At 34.4% G+C, this 23,297-nt stretch overlaps 2 protein-coding genes across 2 annotated transcripts; both read right to left on the bottom strand.

The window, feature by feature from the left end:
• Positions 1–1,570: 1,570 nt before the first annotated feature.
• On the bottom strand, positions 1,571–5,545 carry LOC109011117 (protein SICKLE-like). The gene is made up of 3 exons (XM_035684826.1): positions 5,364–5,545; positions 3,602–3,913; positions 1,571–2,593 (listed from the first exon to the last, which is right to left on the bottom strand). Exons 2-3 carry the CDS (start codon positions 3,906–3,908, stop codon positions 1,824–1,826), a joined length of 1,077 nt encoding a protein of 358 aa, XP_035540719.1. The 5' UTR covers positions 3,909–3,913; positions 5,364–5,545; the 3' UTR covers positions 1,571–1,823.
• Positions 5,546–9,330: 3,785 nt separating this feature from the next.
• On the bottom strand, positions 9,331–13,135 carry LOC109006016 (protein XRI1). The gene is made up of 9 exons (XM_018985150.2): positions 12,802–13,135; positions 12,024–12,082; positions 11,811–11,930; positions 11,399–11,538; positions 10,796–10,859; positions 10,604–10,706; positions 10,487–10,524; positions 10,286–10,369; positions 9,331–9,914 (listed from the first exon to the last, which is right to left on the bottom strand). Exons 1-9 carry the CDS (start codon positions 12,819–12,821, stop codon positions 9,637–9,639), a joined length of 906 nt encoding a protein of 301 aa, XP_018840695.1. The 5' UTR covers positions 12,822–13,135; the 3' UTR covers positions 9,331–9,636.
• Positions 13,136–23,297: the final 10,162 nt, after the last annotated feature.

Below are 23,297 nucleotides of genomic sequence, written 5' to 3'. Positions count from 1 at the left end.
GTCGAATCAGAATTGGAAATAAGGAATCATGTCTCTTTTTTTTTTTTTTCTAAAGATAAGGAATCATGTCTAAAAGAAAGAACATAGTCACTGAAAATAGACGTGGGGTCAGTTTTTGAAGCTGAAATTACATTGCATTTGCACGTACATAAAATTCTTTTAAAATGTGCATTAATTTTTCCCCTGATGATGTTCGGTTGAAATCTGCTTGTCGGATCCAGTTTGAAAAGATTCCACTCCCACGTCAGTGATTATTGTGCATGAATAGGAAGACAGACCATCACAACCGAGGCAGCAAAGTGTGGCATCGGGGGGTTTGTCATTAAGGATTATATCCAAAGCAGTCCACTTTCATTGTATTTGTATATAGACTAGATAAAAAGATTCAAGTTATGCCACCTCCATCCTTCAATGGAGTTTGCGGAGAATAAAATACCCGATTTGTTAAAGGCTAGACATAGCCCACCAAGCCATACTAGAGGACAAAATAGAGAGGAAGAGAGTATGAGATAAGAAGTGACCATAGGTGCAGGAGATGTAAGAGGAGGGGGTTAGAAGGAAGTGGAAAAAGGAATGGATGCTCAGACACGCTAAGGGTCAGACCTCACTTCCGCTGACAGACACACAAAAGGACTGGTCACATCATGACAGGCATACATGCGCAATGGGGGTGAGATAAAAGCAATAGACCAGATGACCAATCGGGCTCTCTTTTCTTCTTCAACCTCTCGAGGGAGAGCTCCAGTGAAACATCTTCTCTAGTAAGAAGATCTCTAACTTTTTTTGTACAGTGATAAATGAGAAGCCATGAAAGATTGTAAATAAGTATATTATAGTGGATTTTTCCTCCTCAAACACCCGTGGATGTAAACAATATGCTGAACCACATAAATCTGAGTCTCTTTCTCTTATTTTCTTTGCACTTATTTTCCATTCACTGTCATAGACATACGCATTGATACTGTACAGTCGCACTAGAACACTACCGAGGGCTCTAAACAACACTGATCAAGGCCCAAGTCGACCAGTGGACCGAAAATGACTCTCCCTCCTTCCGGCCTGTTGTGCGATTTTCTCACATCAATAGAGTTATTTCTGCGAAGTTTCTCTCTATATCACACTAGGGTATTGATTTTAGTTTGTGGCATTGATGCTGGAATTAGGGAATTTTATGTGCATGGTTGGCTTTTACTGCCAAAAAGGGAGGAGGAGGATATATTTGACTTCTTGAAGCCCATATAAATGTCATTTTGATGTTGTTAATATTATCTCATACCATAAAACGTAACCCTAGTATAGACAGTTCTCCCAGCATCAGATAATAGGAGTTTGCAACAATGTCAAATTTTGCTTTCAGTGTGGCTTTGGTTTATGCCTACCCCTCAAAGCCCTAAACCATGGATCAATATTCATACCGCTAACCAAAGGCTACAAAGTCGGGTGATGTAAAGCTTTTTGCTTCAAATGTTCCTTCCACTTGAAAATATAGAGGCTTCTGATTGTGTTTGGCAAGCCAGAGAGAATGCGTAGACGTAAAGTACCAGGGAATTGGGTCCAAGAGAAGAAGTACTCGAGTACAAAAAAGAAGCTCATTGCATTGTCAACTTTTCCAGGTATTTTACATAAAATTAAAAGCTTTAGTAGCTTTTGATACTTGTCGTTGGGAGAACTGGCGATTAGACACGGACAACTTCTGGCGCTTCAAGTGTCCAGAGATCTAATAAACATCTTGTCTGCCTTCCTACTACTACTCTTTCTAGTTAGCCATCCTGAGAGTAGGGCATAAGTGGAGCAAACGGCACTAATGGAAGCCAAAGCAAGTGTCATGTACTTGCTCCGTCATCAACAGCTTCTTTAAATGAGGCGGCCAAGTACTCTGCTAAGCTTGGTTGATGACTTGACTTGTTCAAAGCTTCTGAAACTCTTGCTTTCTTTGAGCTATGAGATTTTGTAGTCCAGGAATTGGAGGAATCAGGGCTGTTCAAGTAATTCACAGAAGCGTACATGCTCTTCCATATAACAGGTTTTGAAAACTTCCATGGGTCTTCCAACATGGACTCATTGTAAAACTGCTCAGGACCAAGTGCTCTGCCCGGTGCCGAGAAACGAGCATGAGAACCCCCCCGCCCTCGTCCACTACTCTGTCCGAAACCAGGGCTCATACTGCTGCCATACTGGCGGCTCCCACCGCTTCCCAAAGTAGGGTGAGGAATGCCTCTTCCTGAACCAGGGCTTGGACTGTGGCTGACCCAGTGACCCCTGCCACCTTGCCAAGTATTTGAATAAGGGCTACCTCTTGGTCCAAAGCCAGGGCTTGGAAGATGGCCCCCTCTAGATGGATTAGATGAAAAGCTATGACTAGTTGGGCCGGTGGATCCATTCCAGGCTTCAGGAGCTTGTGGATGCATAGAGAAAGGGCTGGCCATTCCTACTGAACTTTGACGAGGACTGGCCATTCCTACTAGATTTTGATGAGGACTGGCCATTCCTACTGGACTTTGATGAGGACCGGCCATACCTTGAGGTTGATACATTATCTGGTTGGGTGACCAACTACTCTGAATTTGATGAGCAAGAGGTGGATTCCTTGGTCCTGTTTAATCAAAGTAAAAGAAAACTAACAGGGGAGGGAAAAGATAACTCGCTATAATCATACAAAATTCTGGGCATTATTGGACTATTAATATTAATTGAATTACACTACAAGAATCCCATTTTTTCTTTCATTGGCAACTAAAGAATTGGCCCTACATACATAATACCTACATATATCAAATGAACTTCAAAATAAGATAAAAAGGTTAGCGGCACGCATGTCTATACAATATTTGCACCATGGCAGACATTAAGGAGGCGTTTGGATTCGCAAGTCATCTCAGCTCATCTCAACTCATCTCAACTCATCTCACTACTATTCATTACTATTCAGCAACTTTAACTCACAAATCTCACTACCATTCAAAACTCATCTCATTACTATTCACAATACATCTCAACTCATCTCAGCTCATCTAAAGTCATCTAAAGTCATCTTCAAATCCAAACGTCTCCAAGTCAGTGATTGGGATTAAGTTGCCCAAGGTTTTCAGATTTCAAATGTTTTCCAACTCCAACGTCCCAACTGATGGTATGCTCTAATAACCCCATGTTTCATCTCTACAAATGGCTCCTAAACTATCCCATCAAATACTTGAAGCACCAGGAAAAAAAAAACCATAGAATGAAAATGGTTCATTTCCCCTAATCATCAAATGCTCCAAGCACCAGAAAAAAAAAAATACGTTAAAAATGAAAATGGTTTCATTCCTTCTTAATACAAGTGGATCCCATCATGTCATCTCACTCTATAATACAATTTCATGGATCAGAAAACAATAACAAGAAGAAAGACATGCATAGCTATAAAATATGCATCTATCCTCTAAAAGCTCCAACGCCCACACCATACATGGACCGAATTGTCTCACGATGTTTTGAACCAGCTCACGTACCTCTTTAACGGGCTTGCACTCGTCAAACCAGGAAAGGTCTTTTTTATATGGAGTAATCTGATGTCATTCTATGACTATAAGAGAGGACAAATAGTTACATAACAAATTACCTGGAAGAGATGGTGAAAACCGTGCCATAGGAGAACCACTATTACTTGGAGAAGTGAAACAATCTGGTCTGATCTGATTACCAGCTTTGTTGCTCTTCTTGCTATCAGAAAATGCTGACATTGGGTCTGTGTAAAAATCAAACCTTGGAGCACATGACTCCTGCACCGCCATAGTTGCAGTTTCAATCAATGGATTGGAGAGGCAACCAGGCATCCCAGAACTTTCAGAATTATTAGGAACTTCAGCCTGATCAGCTTGCATACGCATTGCTTTCAGCCTTTCTCTTCTCTTTGCTGAATCCTCCATTTAACCTGGCAATCAAAATAGTGGTCACAACTCATTTATTGGAAGATATTGAATGAACACGTAGTTATCCAGCTTGATGAAACACTTCGTGCTCTATGTTTTATACAATAACCTCAATGGGTGATTAATCCCTTGCTACACTTGAACAAGCTCAAAACTTATTGGAGTGGATAAATCTGGAAAATAGAAACAAGTAAACTGATATCAAAGTTTATGAGTTAGCAAGCATGGTTTAACACATGCTTCAGCCCCCCTGGCCCTACTTGTGGTGGTGGTGGTGGTGGTGGTGGTGTTGGGGGGGGGGTTTAATCTGGAACTGGACAAGCAGAATAAAGGGATAAAAAAAAGGCAGGTGGAGGGTAGGTGTCGTCTATGAGAGGCATAGGAAAAAACTAAGACAAACGAGTGAACTATCGGATAATTCAAAGCACCAAACCACCTTGTCTATCAAACACGGTGACGATAACCAACGTGAAAATTCTCAAGAGGAAAAAAAATCCCCTACATTTAATACTCAATGATTAAGATTCTAATTCACCACAGATATGACTATTTTCTCCCATATTTTAACCAAGGGGCACACTAAGTAGCAACAAATACATACAATCCCTGAAAAATGAAAAATACCTTTATTGAAAGTTTGTTTAGCTACAGCCACAACCCCTTATTCAAAAATACAAATGTTCATCCCTCATACAACATCTTATATTAGTATCATGGAGTCATACCTAACAGATACTACATCAGATGTCATGGTTATCTTGGATGTGAAATATTTCCAAACCCAAACCCACAGATCCATAGCTACCATAAATGGTCAAATGCCAACTTGACTGATACATTGTGGATATATCAGCCAATAGAGGTATCGTATTTGCATCCACCGTCAATATCATGTAATATCAATATCATACCTCCAAATAATTGGACACAAATCAAGAGATTAGGGACTAACTGCATCGTATTCTTACAACTCAAAAGACAGAACACCTTAGGTAGCGCATTGGATATTAGTTTCCTAGTTGGAATATAAGCAATATAAGGATGATCAAATAAAATATTTTGATAAGTTAGATAGTTAGCACAGTTACCAAAAAAAAAAAAAAAACAAGATAAGACAGGAGTAAAATAACATAAGCAGCAACATATTGCAAATGGGTGACGAAGCTAACAATATGAACCCTATATAAAAAAACACCCAATTAGAGCATTCAAACACACAAAAAATCCCACCACAGTTTGCATGAAGAAACCCTAATGACTGATCCAGTTGTTCGCCAGTACAAATTCAAACTAAATACTAAACATCTATGCGAAAAGTGAAACTGTAAGGATTGGAGAAATCAATATTAAGTCGAAAGGATTCAGAGTATAGAACCAAGAAATAAAGAATCGCTGGAGAAAAGTTGGAAAAGCCGCGGATGAAGATGGGAGGATCTTTAAGCGATAGCGTACCTTGAAGCTCGAAGATAGTATAAAGTTTGAGCTGGAGTTGGATACGAATGTGCTGGATTTCTCGGTTTATAGTTTATGCTCTCGTATAGGTAGCACGAGCATTCATGGAGGGGGAAACGGAGGAACTCGCCCCTTTTGGAACCGTTGCTTAAGAAAAGAGCAAAATAAAATGTAGTCCGAGAAATTTGACCCTCCGTTTGCTTTTTAATATCCAAAAGCATTTTAATCATTGTTACATTCTATTTCTTAGACGTAAATGATTTAGCCATAAAATAATTTTATAAAAATAAATTTATTAATAACGTAATTTTATATTATACATCAAATTATAAAATTATTTTTATTATAAAATAGATCTATCGTATCATATAAAATCACGTCAGTTTATAAATTTATTTTGTGAAATCTAGGGGTGTATCTAATCCGATTCAGTCTAGTTTTAGATATTTTTTAAAACTGAACCAATATACACAAGTTTTAGAAATTTAAGAACCGATACCGGACCGATTCAAGACCGAAATCCAAATTGGTCCGATTCGGTCCCATTTTCTACTTTTACAAATAAACAAAATAATACTCCAACAAATCTTTGACAAGTAATTAACCCATATCGTTATATTAATTTTATGTTATAAAATTAAAAATGATATGTTATATCGAAATTTAAATGTTATATTTAAAATCATAAGATTCATTTATGTTATATCATAATCAAATGTTATATTAATTTTATGTTATAAGATTAATAGACATGAATAATAAAATTTTAAAATTTTATGTTATATTAATTAGTAATTTAGCATATAATATATATAATATAATATAAAAAATTATATATAATATAAAAAATCATATAAAAAATATTTTATATATAATATAACAAATTAAAAATAATATATATGTACTAGTCCAGTTAGGTTCGAGTCAGTGTTCTAAATCCAAAACAGGAATTGAATCGATTTTTAACCGGTTTTGCTAGGTAGGAACCAGTACCAGACCGAATTGGTTCACCAATTTTCCCATATTTGTTTTTTACAATTATAGTGAAATCTCTTTGTAGCTGTAATAATCATCTTCCTTCTAAAATTAATTGACCTTCAAATCTCAACATCACAAATTCAACACTACAAATAACATAATAATAATAATAATAATTTATTATCACTTTATTAATACAACTAGTAATTAATAATTCTTCATTTTAAACAAAACTAAAAAAATTTGCAACAGATAAATTGAAAAACCTATTTCTCACTATTTCATACTACAAGAGGTTATTTTCGAAAAAATATATATACAAAGATCGAATCCTAAGTATCTAATGTCATGAAATTGTTTGATCAAAATTTTCTAAAAAAAATCAAGTATATATTAATCTGCCTTTTCCTAAATTCATTTTTAGGGATAAATATAAAAAAAATCCCCTCAAATTCAATGGATTTGCAATCATCCACAAACTAATAATTTTGACAATTATCACCTAAAACTACCAAAAACCACAACATTTTCCACTATAAATCTTTTTGTTGATGTAGTATAATTGAGAAGCTTACACTTGCAAAGATTGTTGAGGGAGGGCTCAAGACATATATTGAAGTCTCCATGGGCTAACAAAATGGTCTATTCTGAAGAAGAAGTGATCAATCTTTAAAGTGGCTTAACAATGATAGATCCACCAAATTATCAAATGCTATAACGATGAACACAACTTAAATATATGAATCTTTTCATATGTCTAGACATTGGAAATGAATATAAGAAGAATATGCCAAACGTCTATGTTCTGATTGACATAACCTCCAGCCTCTAAAATAAAGGTCTAGAGTTCGAAACCCCCCTCCCCCAATCGAAAAGAAAAGAAAAAAAAAATATATATATATATATCTCTCTCTAAATATATAAAGAGCCTATGAAACGGAATTTTCTTGTTTTAACGAAAATTTCTTGTTTTAACGGAATATGCTGATTTTCATTAACTTTCCATCCGTTTGTAATAATTACAGAACACAGGGATACAATTGTATTTTCATTTACATTCTATTTATGGCTACTTTTATGGTTTTTGTTGGTTTCTATTCCACTATTAATATCTTTAAATATGCTAATAAAGCAGATTTATTATAATAATAATCATGGATTCAATTTCCAATTTGAAAATATGTTATAATAGGAAAACATATTTATGTAAATTTATCTTTTCGTATTCATTATAATAGGAAAGCATTATAATAATTTACAAATAGTCTATCTTTCAATAGTTTTTAAAATATATATTAGTAATAAAATAATAAGATATATGTATTTTATTTTTATTTTAATAAAATATATTAGTGCTTTGAACTGCACATACGTGCCTCAGGCACGTAACATCTTACTAGTATATATATATATATATATATATATAAGAAGAATATGAAAACAAAAATGGCAGGAGTAATGGGTTTATTGGTCATGGTGCTTCGTGTCAATTTTACAAAAGCAAGCACAGAATGAGTTCTTCCTCCAATTGTGAAGAAGAATATGAAAACAATAATTTAAAGAGAAATGCTATATACAATCTTTTTTGTCATCATACGCATCCTCTAATTCAGCATTAAATAATTGTAAGACTATTTATCATTCATTACTTATCATCTAATTATTGGATGCCAAATAAGAAGATGACGAAGAAATGATAACTAGAGGATAGAATTTTTCCATAATTCAAAAATGTTGGGTTATTTGTTTCCTCCTGGTATGGTAGTGTGAGGCTTTGTGGAATGAATTGAGGGGTTTTTTTTTTGAGTAATGCTGAGCATCAGCCAGAAGCTGCAGCACACCTTTAAGAATTTTTTTTTTTTTTTTTTCTTCAACTCAACACGGTGTGTTGAGAATGTAGGCTGATGTTTTCATTTCTCTTTTTTTTTTTTTTGGGGGGGGTTCCCTTTTTTCACACCCCTAGCACGACCTTGGCTCTTCGGATTTCTACTTTCTCTGTACTCCCACGCAAGGAGAGAGCTGTTGGGACCAAAAAAAAAAATTTGAGTGTCATCATACCAAAAACAGCCTTTTATATTCTCAACAACTAAAGGCACAGGAAAAGATGAAAGCATGCATGTGAACGCAATTAAGAAAATACATATATGTAGTAGACATTGGAAATTTGAACCTGCTTTTGCTTTACTTCTGGCGTGTTTGTTTTGTTTACCTTATCTTTAACCATTTCTGGTTCTCAAACGAAAACCAAGGAAGGAAATTTGGAAAACAAAGCAAAACAAAACACATAAAATTATGGGTTAATTGTAGACATCCATCCTAAGGTAAGGGAGCAGCTATAATGCATGTCCTTAACCACAGATTCTTCTAACTAACATCTTATTTCATAATCTAATTTGAAATGTTTCCTCCGTTGCATTAGGGATGGTCCACCTCATCACTCAATCTGCTTGTTAATTTGTCAAGCTTTATTACTACTCATGAATTACGCTGTCGACATATAATCCAGAATGACAATTACCAAAATATTGGGTTATAAAGAGTCCTCATTATTCTATGGTTTACAGACAAAAGGAAGATGGAGATGAAGTGCATGAAATTTGAAAGGATGCACACATGAACTTATAGTAAGATGCCAATCATCTATCAGAGGACGCCCAACCCACAAATACTAATCTAATCCATGATATATTTAGTTGATTAATCTCAAAGGGTGAAGTAAAATGTGTAACAAAAATATCAGAAACAGTTCACAAACTCACCGTATCAATTATGTAATGAAAAGACATCATATTCAAAAAGAGCTAAAATACGATTTGATGCGACAAACTCAAATGATCCGATTCCCAAAATATGGTCCATAAAAAAAAGACTGATGTTAATGGTCTATAGGGCATGAATATATGAAGTGTTCTCTTTCCACTCCATCTCCAATGCACAACCTAGATATAAAATTACAGTATCTAAGCTTTCTTCACCATAAGAAATTCAGTGAAAGATTTAACATTGCTTTTCTGAAGCACTAACAAAAGGATATCATAGGCATCAAGATTCTAATTACAATCTTAGCTCAAAGTCACCATGTATTGAGCTATTCAACCCCTACAACACAACTAGTAAAAGGTACTTTGATGATGTAATTTATGAATTCCAAGAACCAGTCCAACAAAAAAGCAAAGTACCAACTTCTATACTTGTGGGCCACACAATATTACAGCAAAAATCAACCCCAGGTCATACTGGGGAAAGATAGAAGGGCAAGAAACGGTGAAGTCCGGAAGAATGCTTATCTATTCATTCAACCTTTGGTTCTCATAATTGTGATGCTTCCTTTTCCTCCTTCAGTGCGAATTTTTGTTTTTCCAACCACTGGCTTCCCAGAGAAAGCTGAAGTGGGGTAAGAAACGACAGGATCTTCAGTACCTTGCTCAGATTTTGAAGGAGGTGGTGTACGGATCCGCTGGTTTATCTCTTTCAAAGTTACATCTCCATGGGCCCCACTGGGTTTAATGAAAGCAAATGGATAGGCAACCGAAGCAGCCAACTTAGTTGGAGTACTTATGAAAGATTTCCTACCTATGCAGGCAAAACAGATTCTGAACCAGTTAGTTTCTATTTTTGTTATTTCATAGTGCATATCTACATTGATCCCAGGCATAACAATCTTGCAGCACTTGATAGATAATGTCGTAACCTCAAGCTCAAGTACATGAAAAGAACATTAATTTTGAGACCATAGTGTTTAACATCTCTCATAACCTTTATTTTTTATTTTTTGCCATGATGGCATGGCTCTCGCAACAAAAGATTATGGCACCATATCCAATTGTCTCCAGAGAATGGTTGCGACATTGACATGGAGAAAATAACTAGTATAAAGCGGATCCATAGATCTTTTGACTACAATAAACACAAGCAACAAACAAAGATTGAGAATGGAGAAAAACCTTTAAAAACAATTTTTTGAGGAGTTTGAGTAACAGTCTTCTGAACCATGTTAGCTTCATACTCGGGTGGCATGTCGCACAGCTCTACAAGATAAAACTAACTAAAATGATCAACACTGATGCTGCATGCAGAAAGTATAGAAAGAAAATCATGAAGAAACAAGAGTAAATAATATACAAAGCAAAAACAATCACATGTACCTGTGATATCGAACAGTTCGGATGCCCCAGAAAAATTCCTGAGTCTCACATTGTAAAGAAATCAGATTGATGTAATTTAGTGGCTACACTAAAAAGATAAAGTCCAAAGAACCATACAAATAATCATGGTTGAAATCCATCTCAGTATCATTTAAGCATTCTGCAATCCACTCTTCAGATGATTGATCCAGGCTCTCATTAGTGAAGGCAGATGCATTTCCTGAGATATATCGCATTTCAATTAAAAAATAACAAGAAAAAAAAAATAGTGCATAATCATATCGGTGAAGAATAATTCGAGATACAAACCCGAAGGCCCAGAATCCCAATGTGATGATTCAGGAAAAAACTCCTCAAGTGAATCCTCCCTCTCCTAAACATAGAAAAACAACAATGTTGATGATAGTTCAGAACAATATCCACGTCAAATGTGAATCTCTGTTCTTGCATTGGGATGCCATGACACTGGTAAACTAATCTTCCAAACCGCATTTTGGTTCCAGAGATAGCAAATTGTGAAATTCATGTAGAAAATAATAGAAAAATAATTAGAGGTCAAGAAGGCACAAAGACATAATGGGCTAAAGCCTGGAGGCAAGTTCTCGATATACTGAATAGCAATAACATCTTTATTTCATGAGTCGGATAATTCACACCGCTATATGACATAGATACCAAATAGGAAATGCGATGCAATATTATCTGGATAATAGCCTTTTCTAATTGAGAACATTGATATTCTATTGAAATAGAATTATGAATACGCAAACATTTTTAAGCATCATCAATGACGTCTAATACGTGCATTTGATATTATTCCACATCATACAAAACCCAATCCATAATATGGCTTTTGAACCATGCGAAATAATTTTGATATGACAGTGCAAACAAGAGTTGTCCAACACTTACATGTGATTTTAGGAATGCAGATGACCTCTCTTCACTAATATGGGAAGGATCCATAGGTTGGATGTTGAACTGTAGCATCCTGCGCCTCTTTGCTTGTGAAGAAGTCTCTCTACATTCTACTGGTTCCTTGTTCATATTCCCTGAAATGCACACTTTCAAGTTATCATGACAAAGAAAAGACACTATCCACTAGTATAGTGTCTAGTGGATAGTGTCTACTAGATTTTTTGGGAGATCAATCGAGCAATTTATCAAAAAGAAAAACAATGGAGCAACTAGATTTTTTTTAATGTAAAATGAATTACTTATCAAACAAAAGAAAAGACACTATCCACTGAACTGCACGAATAAGCAAGATTATGTCAAAGAATATTGGGAAAGAAAAGGACGGTGGAAGAAAAAAAAAGCATACCACCATGAGACACGTGGTAAGTCAATTCCCTGCAATCTTTGACAGGGGTTGTTTCATCGAACATGTAGGAATGATCTTCTTTGTTCTGGGGCACTCCATTCCATAGGCATTCAGATATGTCTGCTCAAAAAAACCATTATCAACATAGACATCACGCACTTCATTCAAGTACACCACTTGATGAGAAAACTAAGAACCAGAATGAGTACTTACCGCAATTGGGATCCTTTCGGGGACAATGTTCCTCTCTGCGCCAATCCCATGACTCACTACTACAGTTGCACACAAAGAAGAAAAACCCATCTTCAGACATTTCTAAAGCTAAACAAAGTAAATGCAAAAGCACGAAAATTCAAGTTCATCCAGTGCCAATGTGGAAAATTTTCATAATGCGGTCGAGAACCTCCGGCTCCAAATTACATTTAATGATAGTTGGTAATGTCTACATTGATAACCTTTTCCATTTAAGGGTCAAAAGAGAATGCAATTAGACAAGTACAATGGCAACATTGGAAAACCGTTCGGCCGAAAAATACTCAATCAGTAAACAGAAAAAGTAAAATGGAAGCATTGGGTCTAGTCTAATTCTAGGGTCCGGAAAGAACATCAAATAAAGAATGAAGGGATGCGTGCGTAATCTGGATCTAAACACAGACAGAGTGCTGGAGTAAAAGGGATCATAATCAGCAATATCATCCAACAGATAAACACAGAAAAAGCAAAAGGAAAAAGTGGAGAAAATAATTATGACCCATCAAATAATATACTCATTGTAAGTTATAACCTTAAAAATAAACCAAACAGCCCAAAAAAAGGCGAGTATAAGTATAAAAGATAAATCAATCAAAGACGATTTCATAAAATGCTGAGACGAAGAAACCCATCTAAAAAAATCCAGAATTCCACTCAAAAAACAAGATTAAGAAAAAAAACACAATAAAAATCTACATTTCCATGACAAAACCAGGGAGTGAGGGGAAGAAAGATTTACTTGTCATTTCTGCAATCCATTACTATAGCAGCGGCTACCAAACCAAAAACCAGAGAGTCCTTCTACCTAAGCACGATAAGAAGTAGCCGTTACCAAGCGATCGATTAGCTCACACGCTCACAACACTCTCTATATATAAATTATCTGCTGTCTATCGTTTCAGGCAGTCCACAGTCACACTGTCTGCTGCTTGAGATTTGTGCTGTTTGGTGACCGAGAAAAAGAGCCGGCTGTGTCTTTTCCTCTCTCACTATCTATTTTTTCATACTCATATTATATCTGCCTCTCGTTCTCTCCCTTTTTTTTTTGGGGTTTTATTTTTCACTTCAAATATCGAAAAGAGGGAGGGGGGAGGCTCACGCACAGAGAGAGAGATTCGAAGGGAGGAACGGTAAGGTCCATGACCACGACAAGTACAGGAGCACGCTTTTACTCCCTGGGACCCACCCCTGACTCCCGTTACGATATATATAATTTATTTTTGTTAAGATATCCCTTTACTTAAGTTTATTTTTCATTTGATTACTGCTACGATTCGGGGTTCAAAAATTATTTTAAATAGTGTAATTTTTTTTTTCTTTCTTTTATGTATTTTTTTATTTATCATTAATATTTAAAAAAAAATAAAAAATTCACATTATTATTAAAAAATATTTTCTTAATCATTCGATAAAAAAAAAAAATCTCATTCGAGACATTTTTTAGATCCTAAATTCAGAACCCAAAGCATTTATCTTTTCATTTCTACTCATTTTGATTAAAAAATAGAGTTTTTCAATCTGCAACTGTTCATCAAATATACCTCATCCTTGACTTGGATGTATTTTTTTTTTTTTTTTGTCCTCTTCTTCTGAATACCTCCATCTTCAGATCCCATTTTTTCTTCTTTTTTGAATACCCATCCCGCATCCCCCTCCTCCCGTTGCCCAACACCCTCAAGCGTCACCGTCCCAACTGTCGTCCAGCACCGGTGACTTTTCAGAAGCCCATTGCCACCCACCTATTTTTCCCACAGACCATTTTGTCATCCCACCTATTTACGGGAACCCTGCATCGCCCTCCCTCTACTAGCGCCACCCTGCGATGCACCCTCGACTCGTCGCCCAACACCCGCGACTCCTAACTCTATTTCGCCGTCCATCTGTTTCGCCGCCCTTCAGAAGGAAACAAGCGAGGCATCTATTCACGAGCTTTAGGAGGGGATCTGTTCTGCATCTTTGCAGAGGATGGACGACGCAGGGTAGAGGAGAAGATGGGCGACGAAGCTCAAAGAACTTGAAAATGGTCTGTGAGAGAGAAACGTACGAAGGAGGGAAAAAACTAAAAAAAAAAAATGCTACTTTTCACGTAAGATGTGCAACAGATGATGAGAAACGGTGGCTGATGAAAAGCTTTTTCCAAAAATAAATCCTCCAATTTTTGTTTTAGGAAATGTCTCCCACTAAGTTTATGAATTTTATGCTAAAAATGAGGCGAGTTTTATTCCTTTCTAGTTAAAATGTAGCCTATTAAGATATTATTTAGTGTTTTTCTTTTCTGAATTTTAGAATCCAAGATGGATGTCATTAGCTTTTAACCGTAAATATTATGTCTTCCATGCACCACATGTTCTAGAGTTTATATAACATGATCAACATTTCCTAAAATTATTATTCAAATTTTGAGGCTTAAAGTGAAGACAAATAAATACCTAAAAAGGGATCCACAACACTTATTATTGAGTGTATAAATTGTAAATAAATATTTCAAAAGCCAATTTATATGTTTTTCTCTCGTTCTAAGTGTTTATAGTTCTTATAAGAATGTTAGAAGATCGAAATGCTATGTCAACATATTATTATTGAGATTTTAACTCTGTTAGAATTCTAAAGCCTCAATTTTTTTTCTTTTGAAATCAGTACTTCATTCATTCATTAAAAACTCAGGTAGGTTGATTTCAGACAACATCATTGTAGCTTATGAAGCAATGCACACCATGGACATCAAATTATCAAGAAAATCAAGTTACATGGCCTTAAAGCTTGACATGAGCAAGACATATGATCTTGTTGAATGGAATTTCTTAATAACAATATTGAGAAAAATGGGATTCAGTCAGAGATGGACTGAACTGGTGATGAAGTTTGTTGAGTATGTTACTTATTCTATACTTATCAATCCTCAATGCCTACTCAAACCCTCTAGAGGAATTAGGCAATGTGATCCCTTATCACTTTACCTATTCATCTTATGTACTGAAGCATTAAGCTCGCTACTGAATGGTGCTGAAAAATTGAGAGCAATCTCAGGGATCCCTTTAGTTAGAGGAAATATTCACATTAACCATCTTTTTTTCGCAAATAACAACTTACTCTTTTGTAAAGTCAATTAATTGGAATGGAGTAGTTTGATAAGCATTTTGGGTTGTTATGAGAAGGCCTCTAGAAAAAAGTTGAATATGGAGAAAACTTCAATACAGTTTAGCAGGAATACCTCGAGGGATACAAAAAATCATACTGAGCATTGCAGGCATAAGATCCACATTATCATATGAAAAATATCTTGGATTACCGGCCCTTATGCAGATCTTGAGCAAGTTCCTTCAAAAGCATCCTAGACAAAGTTCGACAAAGGATAAGCAACTACAAAATGAAATTCTTCTCTCAAGTAGAGAAAGAAATTCTGCTCAAAGCAGTATTGCAATCCTTACCCACTTACAATATGGGAGTGTTCAAGCTTCTAGTATGTATGCTAAGAGATATAAAAAGAGTAATGCACAATTATTGGTAGGTCAGCAAGAGAATGCAAGAAAAATCCATTGGATCTATTGGAGCAAAATGGAAAAATCCAAACCAGATGGTGGTCTTGGGTTTAGTGACTTGGAAAGCTTTAATCTGGTTATGTTAGCTAAACAAGGATGAAGATTGATTCAGAACACCAATTCCTTAGCAGCTCAAGTGTTAAAATATAAATATTTTCCTACGCAGTCCTTTTTTCAAGCCAAGTTTAGCAATAAACCGTCATTCATCTAGAGAAGTATCCTAGCAGCAATGAACTTACTGAAGAAATGAACATTTTGGAGAATAGGGAATGGTGAGAAGACTCTAATATGGCACGACAAGTGGATCCCAAAACCTACTTTATTCAAGATACAAAGTGCAGTCAAAATTCTGGATAAAGAAGTAAAAGTGAAAGAGAGAATCGACTATGATGCAAAAAGTTAGAGGACCTATTTGATTGATGATATTTTTCCAAATGAAGAAGCTGAGATCATAAAGCAGATTCCTATTAGCCATTGCAATAGGCCTAACAAGATAATTTGGAAAGGAACCTCGTATGGACAATTCACAGTGAGAAATGCTTACCATATGCAAAAAGGAAGTGCTGGATCAACTCAAGGGACAGACATCATGCAGTAGAAATCAGAAGAGTTTTTGGTGAATCATATGGAAAATGAAAATACCTCAGGCAGATAAAGTTTTTATGTGGAAAGCCTGTCATGAAGCTATCCCATCAAACTTGAATCTATCTAAAAAAAAGTCTTGTAACCTAAATTGTCCAATATGTTTAGAAGAGGAAGAATCAGTAGCTCATGTCTTGTGGAGATGTGCAATAACACAAGACATATGGAGCTAGTGTTCCAAGAAAATTCAGAATAGTCATTTCAGTAAGAATTCATTTTTGGAAATCTTGGAGGCAATGTGTGAAAGCTTTGAGCAAGAATAATTTGAGGAGATAGCAGTGACTATAAAAAAGGATTTGGCAGAGAAGAAATATATTTTTTTCCAAGCTGACTTTACTCATCCAAACCTAGTAGTGAAATAATCAAAAGATATGTTGCAGAATCTGAAAGAAACACATTACCAAAGCACAAACAGATCAGAGTCAATTAGTAGCATACCTCATAAATGGGATCCTCCACCACAGAATACTATTAAGATAAATTGGGATGCTGCTATTGATAAAGTTCAGTGCAAAATAGGAATTGGGGTCATTGATCGTGACTGGGAAGGTAAAGTCCTAGCCACAATGAGAATGGACAAATATTTATTCACTGGCCCTCTACTTGTAGAAGCCTCTAGTGCTCTTCATGCTATACTTCTTGCTCTTGATTTGGGTCTAACAAGAATTATAATTGAGGGGGACTCACTGCAAGTGATTCATACCATTACAAAGGAAGAGGAAGTTTGGACAAGTACAGGGATGGTAATCAATGAAATTAAGCAAAAGATTAAGAACTTCCCTAAGTGGACTGTGAACCATATTTGAAGAGAGATCACGTAGTAGCCCATACTATTGCCCTTCATGCTTTGTTTCCTTGTTATAAATGGTTTGATCAATAAAACATTCTTGATTTAAAAAAAAAAAAACAAAAGTTAGGGGTTTGAAATTTTATTGACATGATAATTCGTTTGGAGCCAATTCAATGTCTAATGTGGTATGGTAGTTTCTTTTTGTTTAGCATTAGGTATTCATAAATTAAGTCCCGAATAATTTAGGGGGTGCATAGACTTTCGATAAAAATTATCTCACAAGTACATTTTAGATAATTTAATAGACAATTAATCCAATAATTTTAAGAGTGTGAATGCACAGAGTGACTATTCAAATCCAATACATCCAAATTATAATGCTCACTCCAAAGTTCTTTCTAACTACCAGGTAATCCCAAGCATTGATGTGGCATGGTAATTGTTGAATGCTTTTTTGATACATTGGAAGAGGGGGTCGAACTCATTATCTCCATTTTAGATATGTGAGTGTTGTGCCATCAAACCATAGGCCGTTGGCCTAATTGTTGAATGCTTGATTGGCTGAAAGAGTAATATTTGAGAAATTAGTGGTGACAAGTAGTTTCGGATGCCATTGTCGATAATAATATGTTGGATTTCTTTGAAAACCAATGGGAACTCAAGTGGGGCATACCGAATGTTGATAAACATTAAACACTTGCATGATATGGATTAAAGATTTGAAACTTAACTTGCATAAATAATTTCCTTGTAGCCAATCCAGCATTTGGTGTATTAACTGTCCGATAGAGTAATGCTACATGCAATCATGGAGTGCGCAAGTGCCGTGCAATCGTTTTGAAAAAGAGTAGGGTTCACTATTCAAAAATTATTATTTTTCCATGTGGGTCCTGTATTTATATACTTTTTTCAAAGTAATTGCACGGCGCTTGCGCTCTCACGACTGCAACTATCATTTCTCAATATTATATACCTCTATAATTTTTTTTTTTTTAAAAAGTGAGATTTAGATTCAACATATAGAACAAGCAAATATTATTTAATAAGGTTTCTTTAAATTCTCCTTTCTAAATATTATATTACTCTATTTTTCTTAAATGAGAGATATCTTGAGCTCTTTTATTGGATCAATCTTCTTTTTTATACCGATCTTTATGGAATAGGTTTTAAAATATATTTGAGAGTATATTTTCTAAATCTCATATATATTTTTATTTTATTTTTAGAATCAACATCAATATATTATTAAAAAAACTCCACCAAATGAGGAAAAGATTACAAGATGGACAATCATCCATCTCAATAGAATCATCCTCTAACTCTAGAGAGTTCTTGGCTAACCAATGAGCCACAACATTGGCTTCACTTCTAACATGCCTAACAAACCATTGATCAAATTGTATAAGCATATTTTTTACATTTGTAATAATCAGACCTATACTATTATTTTCCTTTTAAAGAGATTTAAATTAGTAGGTAAGGCCTCTAAGCAAGCTCTCCATAGTAAAACTTTTGTAGCATTTGAAATTTTTAATTTCTAGATTCTGTTCCAAATAGATTCCTTGCAATTTGAATTTGTAAATTGGCCTTCATCTCGATCCAATATCTTTTTTTTTTTTAAATAATATGCACTTCTTACAGTAAAATTATCACTTGTTGTACACCTCCATATTATCTTATTTGGACAATTTGAAAAACTAATAGGTATTCTCTTTATAATAGCAGCTTCATCATACAAAAATATTTTTTCAATTAAATCTACATTCTAGTGTTTAGTATTTGAATCAATAATAGCAGCCACTAACTCTTCTTCATTCAATATTCGAACAACACTTTGAATCTTGTAGGTAGTTGGTTGAGGAATCCACTTCTCTTCCCATATTTGAACACTTTGTCCATTGCCAATATTCCACAATCCGCTAAGTGCCTTGCTGCCATTTTACTTCTCCAAATATAAGATGGTCTTGAACCTATTTTAGCTTGGAAGAAAGTAGTTTTTGAAAAATATTTTAACTTCAGAATTTTTGTTGCAAGTGAATCAGGCCTTTGAATAATCCTTCATCCTTGTTTGGCCAACATTGCCAAGTTGAAACTCTCTAAATCTTGAAAACCAAGCCCTCCAGCTATTTTTGCTTTCCCCATCTGACTCCAAGACACCTAATGAATTTTCTTTTCATTTTGTTGCATATCCCACTAATAATTATTCTTGATTCTATTTATTTTCTTCAGTGTGGAAGTTTAAAAACACCCATACTATAAGTAGGTAATGCTTGAACCACTTATTTAAACAAAATTTTGTTTAATTATACTGAACATGTCACTAAATATCCAATTGGAAAATTATTATTAAAATAAACTTGGTTTAATACCCCACGAGGATATGAGCTATTTTTTACTTAGGATTATGTCTATATGCGATTTCTTTTAAGAACACCATGTGATATGAGTTAATTAGAATACAACATTCGCTTAATTTTATCTTCAATAACAGTTAACAGAAAATACATAGCCTAATTACAAACTGCCACGTGTCAATTTTAATTTACTAAGAAAATAAATTAGAATTATTTAATATAAATATAAAAATAATTTTTATAATAAAAATAAATTACAAAATATAAAGAAAATAAAAAATAAAATTAAATGTAAGTCTGGCCATAGGCGGCCAGAACCGGCCGAAAGTTATGCCTCGTTTGGTTTCACAGACGGTTTCAACCTATCTCATCTCAACATCCAAACACCATTCAAACAAAAACACTTTTTAATTTCAAATTTTCAAATATTCAACTTTTTCATCTAATCATTACCTAATCATTACAACTTTTTCAAACTTTCAAACAGAACATAAAAATTAATTCAACTTTTTCAAATTAAAAAAAAAATATTATTATTAAAAAATTATATTATAACAATATTTTAATTTTATAATATTTTTATTCAAATTTTTCTCTCTCCTTTTGCCAAATCCCATAAAACATCTTAACTCAAACTATTTCACTACTATTTACAAACTATCTCATTATTATTTATATATTTTTCATCTCATTTCATCTGTATAACCAAACAAGAGCTTATAGTGGCCGGGTTCTCTAATTCTTTTTAGCTTTTAGGATTGGACATAAAGCCATGAACTTAATTATGAAGGTGCGAGCAGAGCATGGGGTGAACGTGTTATATATTAGACATGTGAAACTACTTTATTATTGAGGTGACATGCCACTAAGCCTTATAAGCCTCCGCCCAACATGTATGAACTTATGGGTGTCAAATCGTATTCACGGATTGTGTTCGTGTCGTGTTAAGATATGTACATTATACTTAATGGGTCGACACGAACATGACCCGTTAAGGATTTCGTGTCAAAATTCCAAACCCGAACACGACACGGTAAGATAACTGGTTAACACGACATGACCCGTTATGACCCGTTAATGAATAAGAAATAAATTGACATGACGCGACACGACAAGACCCGTTCCGTTTCAACCCGTTTATGTTAATGGGTTGAACAGACAAGATATGACACGACACGACCCGTTTGACTTAATTGATTTTATATAAATATTTAAATATAAATAATGTCTATAAAAATGAAAAACTAACTACAAGTCTAAAATTACAATCCAAACAAATATGATCCACACAATTTATATTAATATTCATTATTAAAATTATATTTCAAATATAATAAACAAAACATACAATGTAAATATATTAATGTTACAATCCCAAATATAATAAAAAATTAAAAACACAGATTTAAACAAATTTAAAACTTGAAGAAGAAAGTGAAGCATCCTCCTTGCCCTTTAGGTCTAAGGGTATAAAGGTAAATTTAATTTTCTTAACGGGTCATAACGGGTTAAAACGGGTTGACCCGTTAGTGACCAGTTAAGCAATCTTGTCTTAACGGGTCAACCCGTTTTGACCCGAACCCGTTAAGGCTAAACCCTAACCCGCTTTTATCGTGTCGTGTTTGTATTGGGTTAACGGGTCGTGTCACATATTGCCACCCCTATATGAACTTCACCATTTCCCTTTTCATTACAAAACCTTAACCCTAACTCCCTTGCCACATACCTTCCATTCTCCATTCTCCTTTGACAGTCCCTTTCCATTACGGTGTGTTTACATTTCTTAACCCTAACCCTAAGCCTACTGTGACGGTCCTTCCTCCTTCTTCGTCATAGATTCATTTTCGTTCACTTCTATTGGCAGATGTAGCCCCATTTGGTTCTATTCACCAACTTCCTCTTCTTCCTCTAATCGGCGAGTCCTCTCTCTCTAACTCTTAGTTTCTGTAATATCTTCTTAAATGTATTTGATAGCTTCGAAATGTTTGGTATCTCGACTATTTTAAGCTCTCTTGTATCTCTAATTCTCATTGCATAAGATAGTGAATCACTTGGATGTGTATGACTTGATAATCAAGCTAAATGTGTATAGGAAAAAAGAAATCCCAGTAATTACTCGAGTCAAACAAGTGCATAAATATTCGCTTTACCAGTCTCCAGAACAACAACCACCAGTTATGCTCTCATTTATGACTGGTAGCACTTGGTGAGTTAAAGTTATAATGTAATTTGTGTAACATACATGCTAATTAATAAAAAAAGAATAGAAAATCATTTCTTTTCAATTACATATATTCTTTCTCAATGAAGAAGGTAAATCTATTATGTGGTAAAGTCTTGTTGGTAATGTATAAAGTGCCTTCATGGTGAATTTTGGAATTAAGTTTCAAGAGACAACTATTGTATATTTATTTAGGTTTTTTTGAAACATTTGGAGTCATGGTCCCCTGGTCCCCATGGAGAGTAGACTAGTGGGAGGAACCCTAAAAGACTGCTGCTTGCAAGAATGAACATTAAGGCTGTGTTTGGTTTCCAAACTCAGCTGAGTTCAGTCAAACTTTAAACTGAATCTAACATCCAAGCACTCAACTCTCAAATTATTAAACTCATCCCAACTCAAAACTTTCTTATACGTGGGACTCACAACCTTTTTCAATTTAAAACATCTTTATACTTGGGACCCACAACCTTTTTCGATTTCTCATAAAAAGTATTAAACTCATCTTAACATCCAAACACACTTTAAACTCAGTTTAGATGGACTCCACATAACTCTCTTCACTACTCAACTTACTATTATTTATAAAGAACTCAACTCAGTTGAATTCAGCTCAACATCCAAATGTAGCCTAAGAGGAAAAATAATGATAAAATCTTAATGCAACAAAACCTGCATCAAAATGGTAGACCCATTTAACAAAGTTGAGAGGCAAAATATTCTATTCATGGCTTTACAATATCTCCAAAGACTAACATAACTATGTTTTATATAAAATAGTGTTATTTAGGAAGGTAGAAATAAATCACTAATTTTCTCAACTTCAACTTTTGCCTAAAAGAAGTAATGCAAAGCCAAATCAATAAAAATAATTATTAAAAATACAAAGTTGTCACATAAAATTCAAATCTCTTCTTGAAAGTATAGTTTCAATGTGTTAAATTTGTTTTAGCTGCTAACCTTGCCAAGGTTTTTGGAGTTAATTTTGGAGGTGGCAATATGTGACACGAACCGTGAACCAAATACAAACACGATACGAAATTAGTAAATTTGAGTTTGATGTTAACGGGTTGGGGTCAAAATGGGTTGACCCGTTAAACACGATTTATTAATGAGTCAATAACGAGTTGACCCACTTAATACGAAATCAACCTATTTTGATCCATTTAGATGTTATTTCAAAATTAAAATTTTATTATTGTTAATTTTTAATATTGATATTTCTTAGTATGCTTATGTTTTTATTATTATTATTATTGTTGTTGTTGAGATTGTAATTTCAGACCTATACTTATATTTATTATTGTATGGTTTGTAATATTGGTTTTATTATATGTTAAAATTTGAAAAATATTTTATATATATTTTTTAAGATATTGTGGTATTAATAAATATAGATTTTAACTTTTATGTGAAATTATGTTAATCAAGTCAAATAAGTTATGCGTGTTAGTTCAACCCATTTACATGAAGAGTAATACTATTCATCATCCTAGTTCTCATAATCATCTCATCATCCCATGATGTGGCATTGGATGATTGAAAACTATTTATTATATTTCACTTGTGAACCTATCATCTAATGCCACATCATGGGATGATAAGAGGATGATGAGAAAATGGATAATGAATATATTTATTCTTACATGAAACGTGTTTAAATAAGTCATGTTGTTTTAATTTATTTCTAAT

The sequence above is a fragment of the Juglans regia genome, chromosome 1, assembly GCF_001411555.2.
Source record: "Juglans regia cultivar Chandler chromosome 1, Walnut 2.0, whole genome shotgun sequence".
Taxonomy (NCBI): domain Eukaryota; kingdom Viridiplantae; phylum Streptophyta; class Magnoliopsida; order Fagales; family Juglandaceae; genus Juglans; species Juglans regia.
This window is presented reverse-complemented; position numbering and strand designations above follow the sequence as displayed.

Excerpts from the sequence above, each read along its gene's own strand:
- LOC109011117 (XM_035684826.1), bottom strand. The coding sequence starts at position 3,908 with ATGGAGGATTCAGCAAAGAGAAGAGAAAGGCTGAAAGCAATGCGTATG. Across the intron at positions 2,594-3,601 it reads GTTTTCACCATCTCTTCCAG|GACCAAGGAATCCACCTCTT; the intron begins GTAATTTGTTAT and ends TTGATTAAACAG.
- LOC109006016 (XM_018985150.2), bottom strand. The coding sequence starts at position 12,821 with ATGGATTGCAGAAATGACAA. Across the intron at positions 12,083-12,801 it reads ATGGATTGCAGAAATGACAA|TAGTGAGTCATGGGATTGGC; the intron begins GTAAATCTTTCT and ends GTGCAACTGTAG. Across the intron at positions 9,915-10,285 it reads TCAAAAAATTGTTTTTAAAG|GTAGGAAATCTTTCATAAGT; the intron begins GTTTTTCTCCAT and ends TTGCCTGCATAG.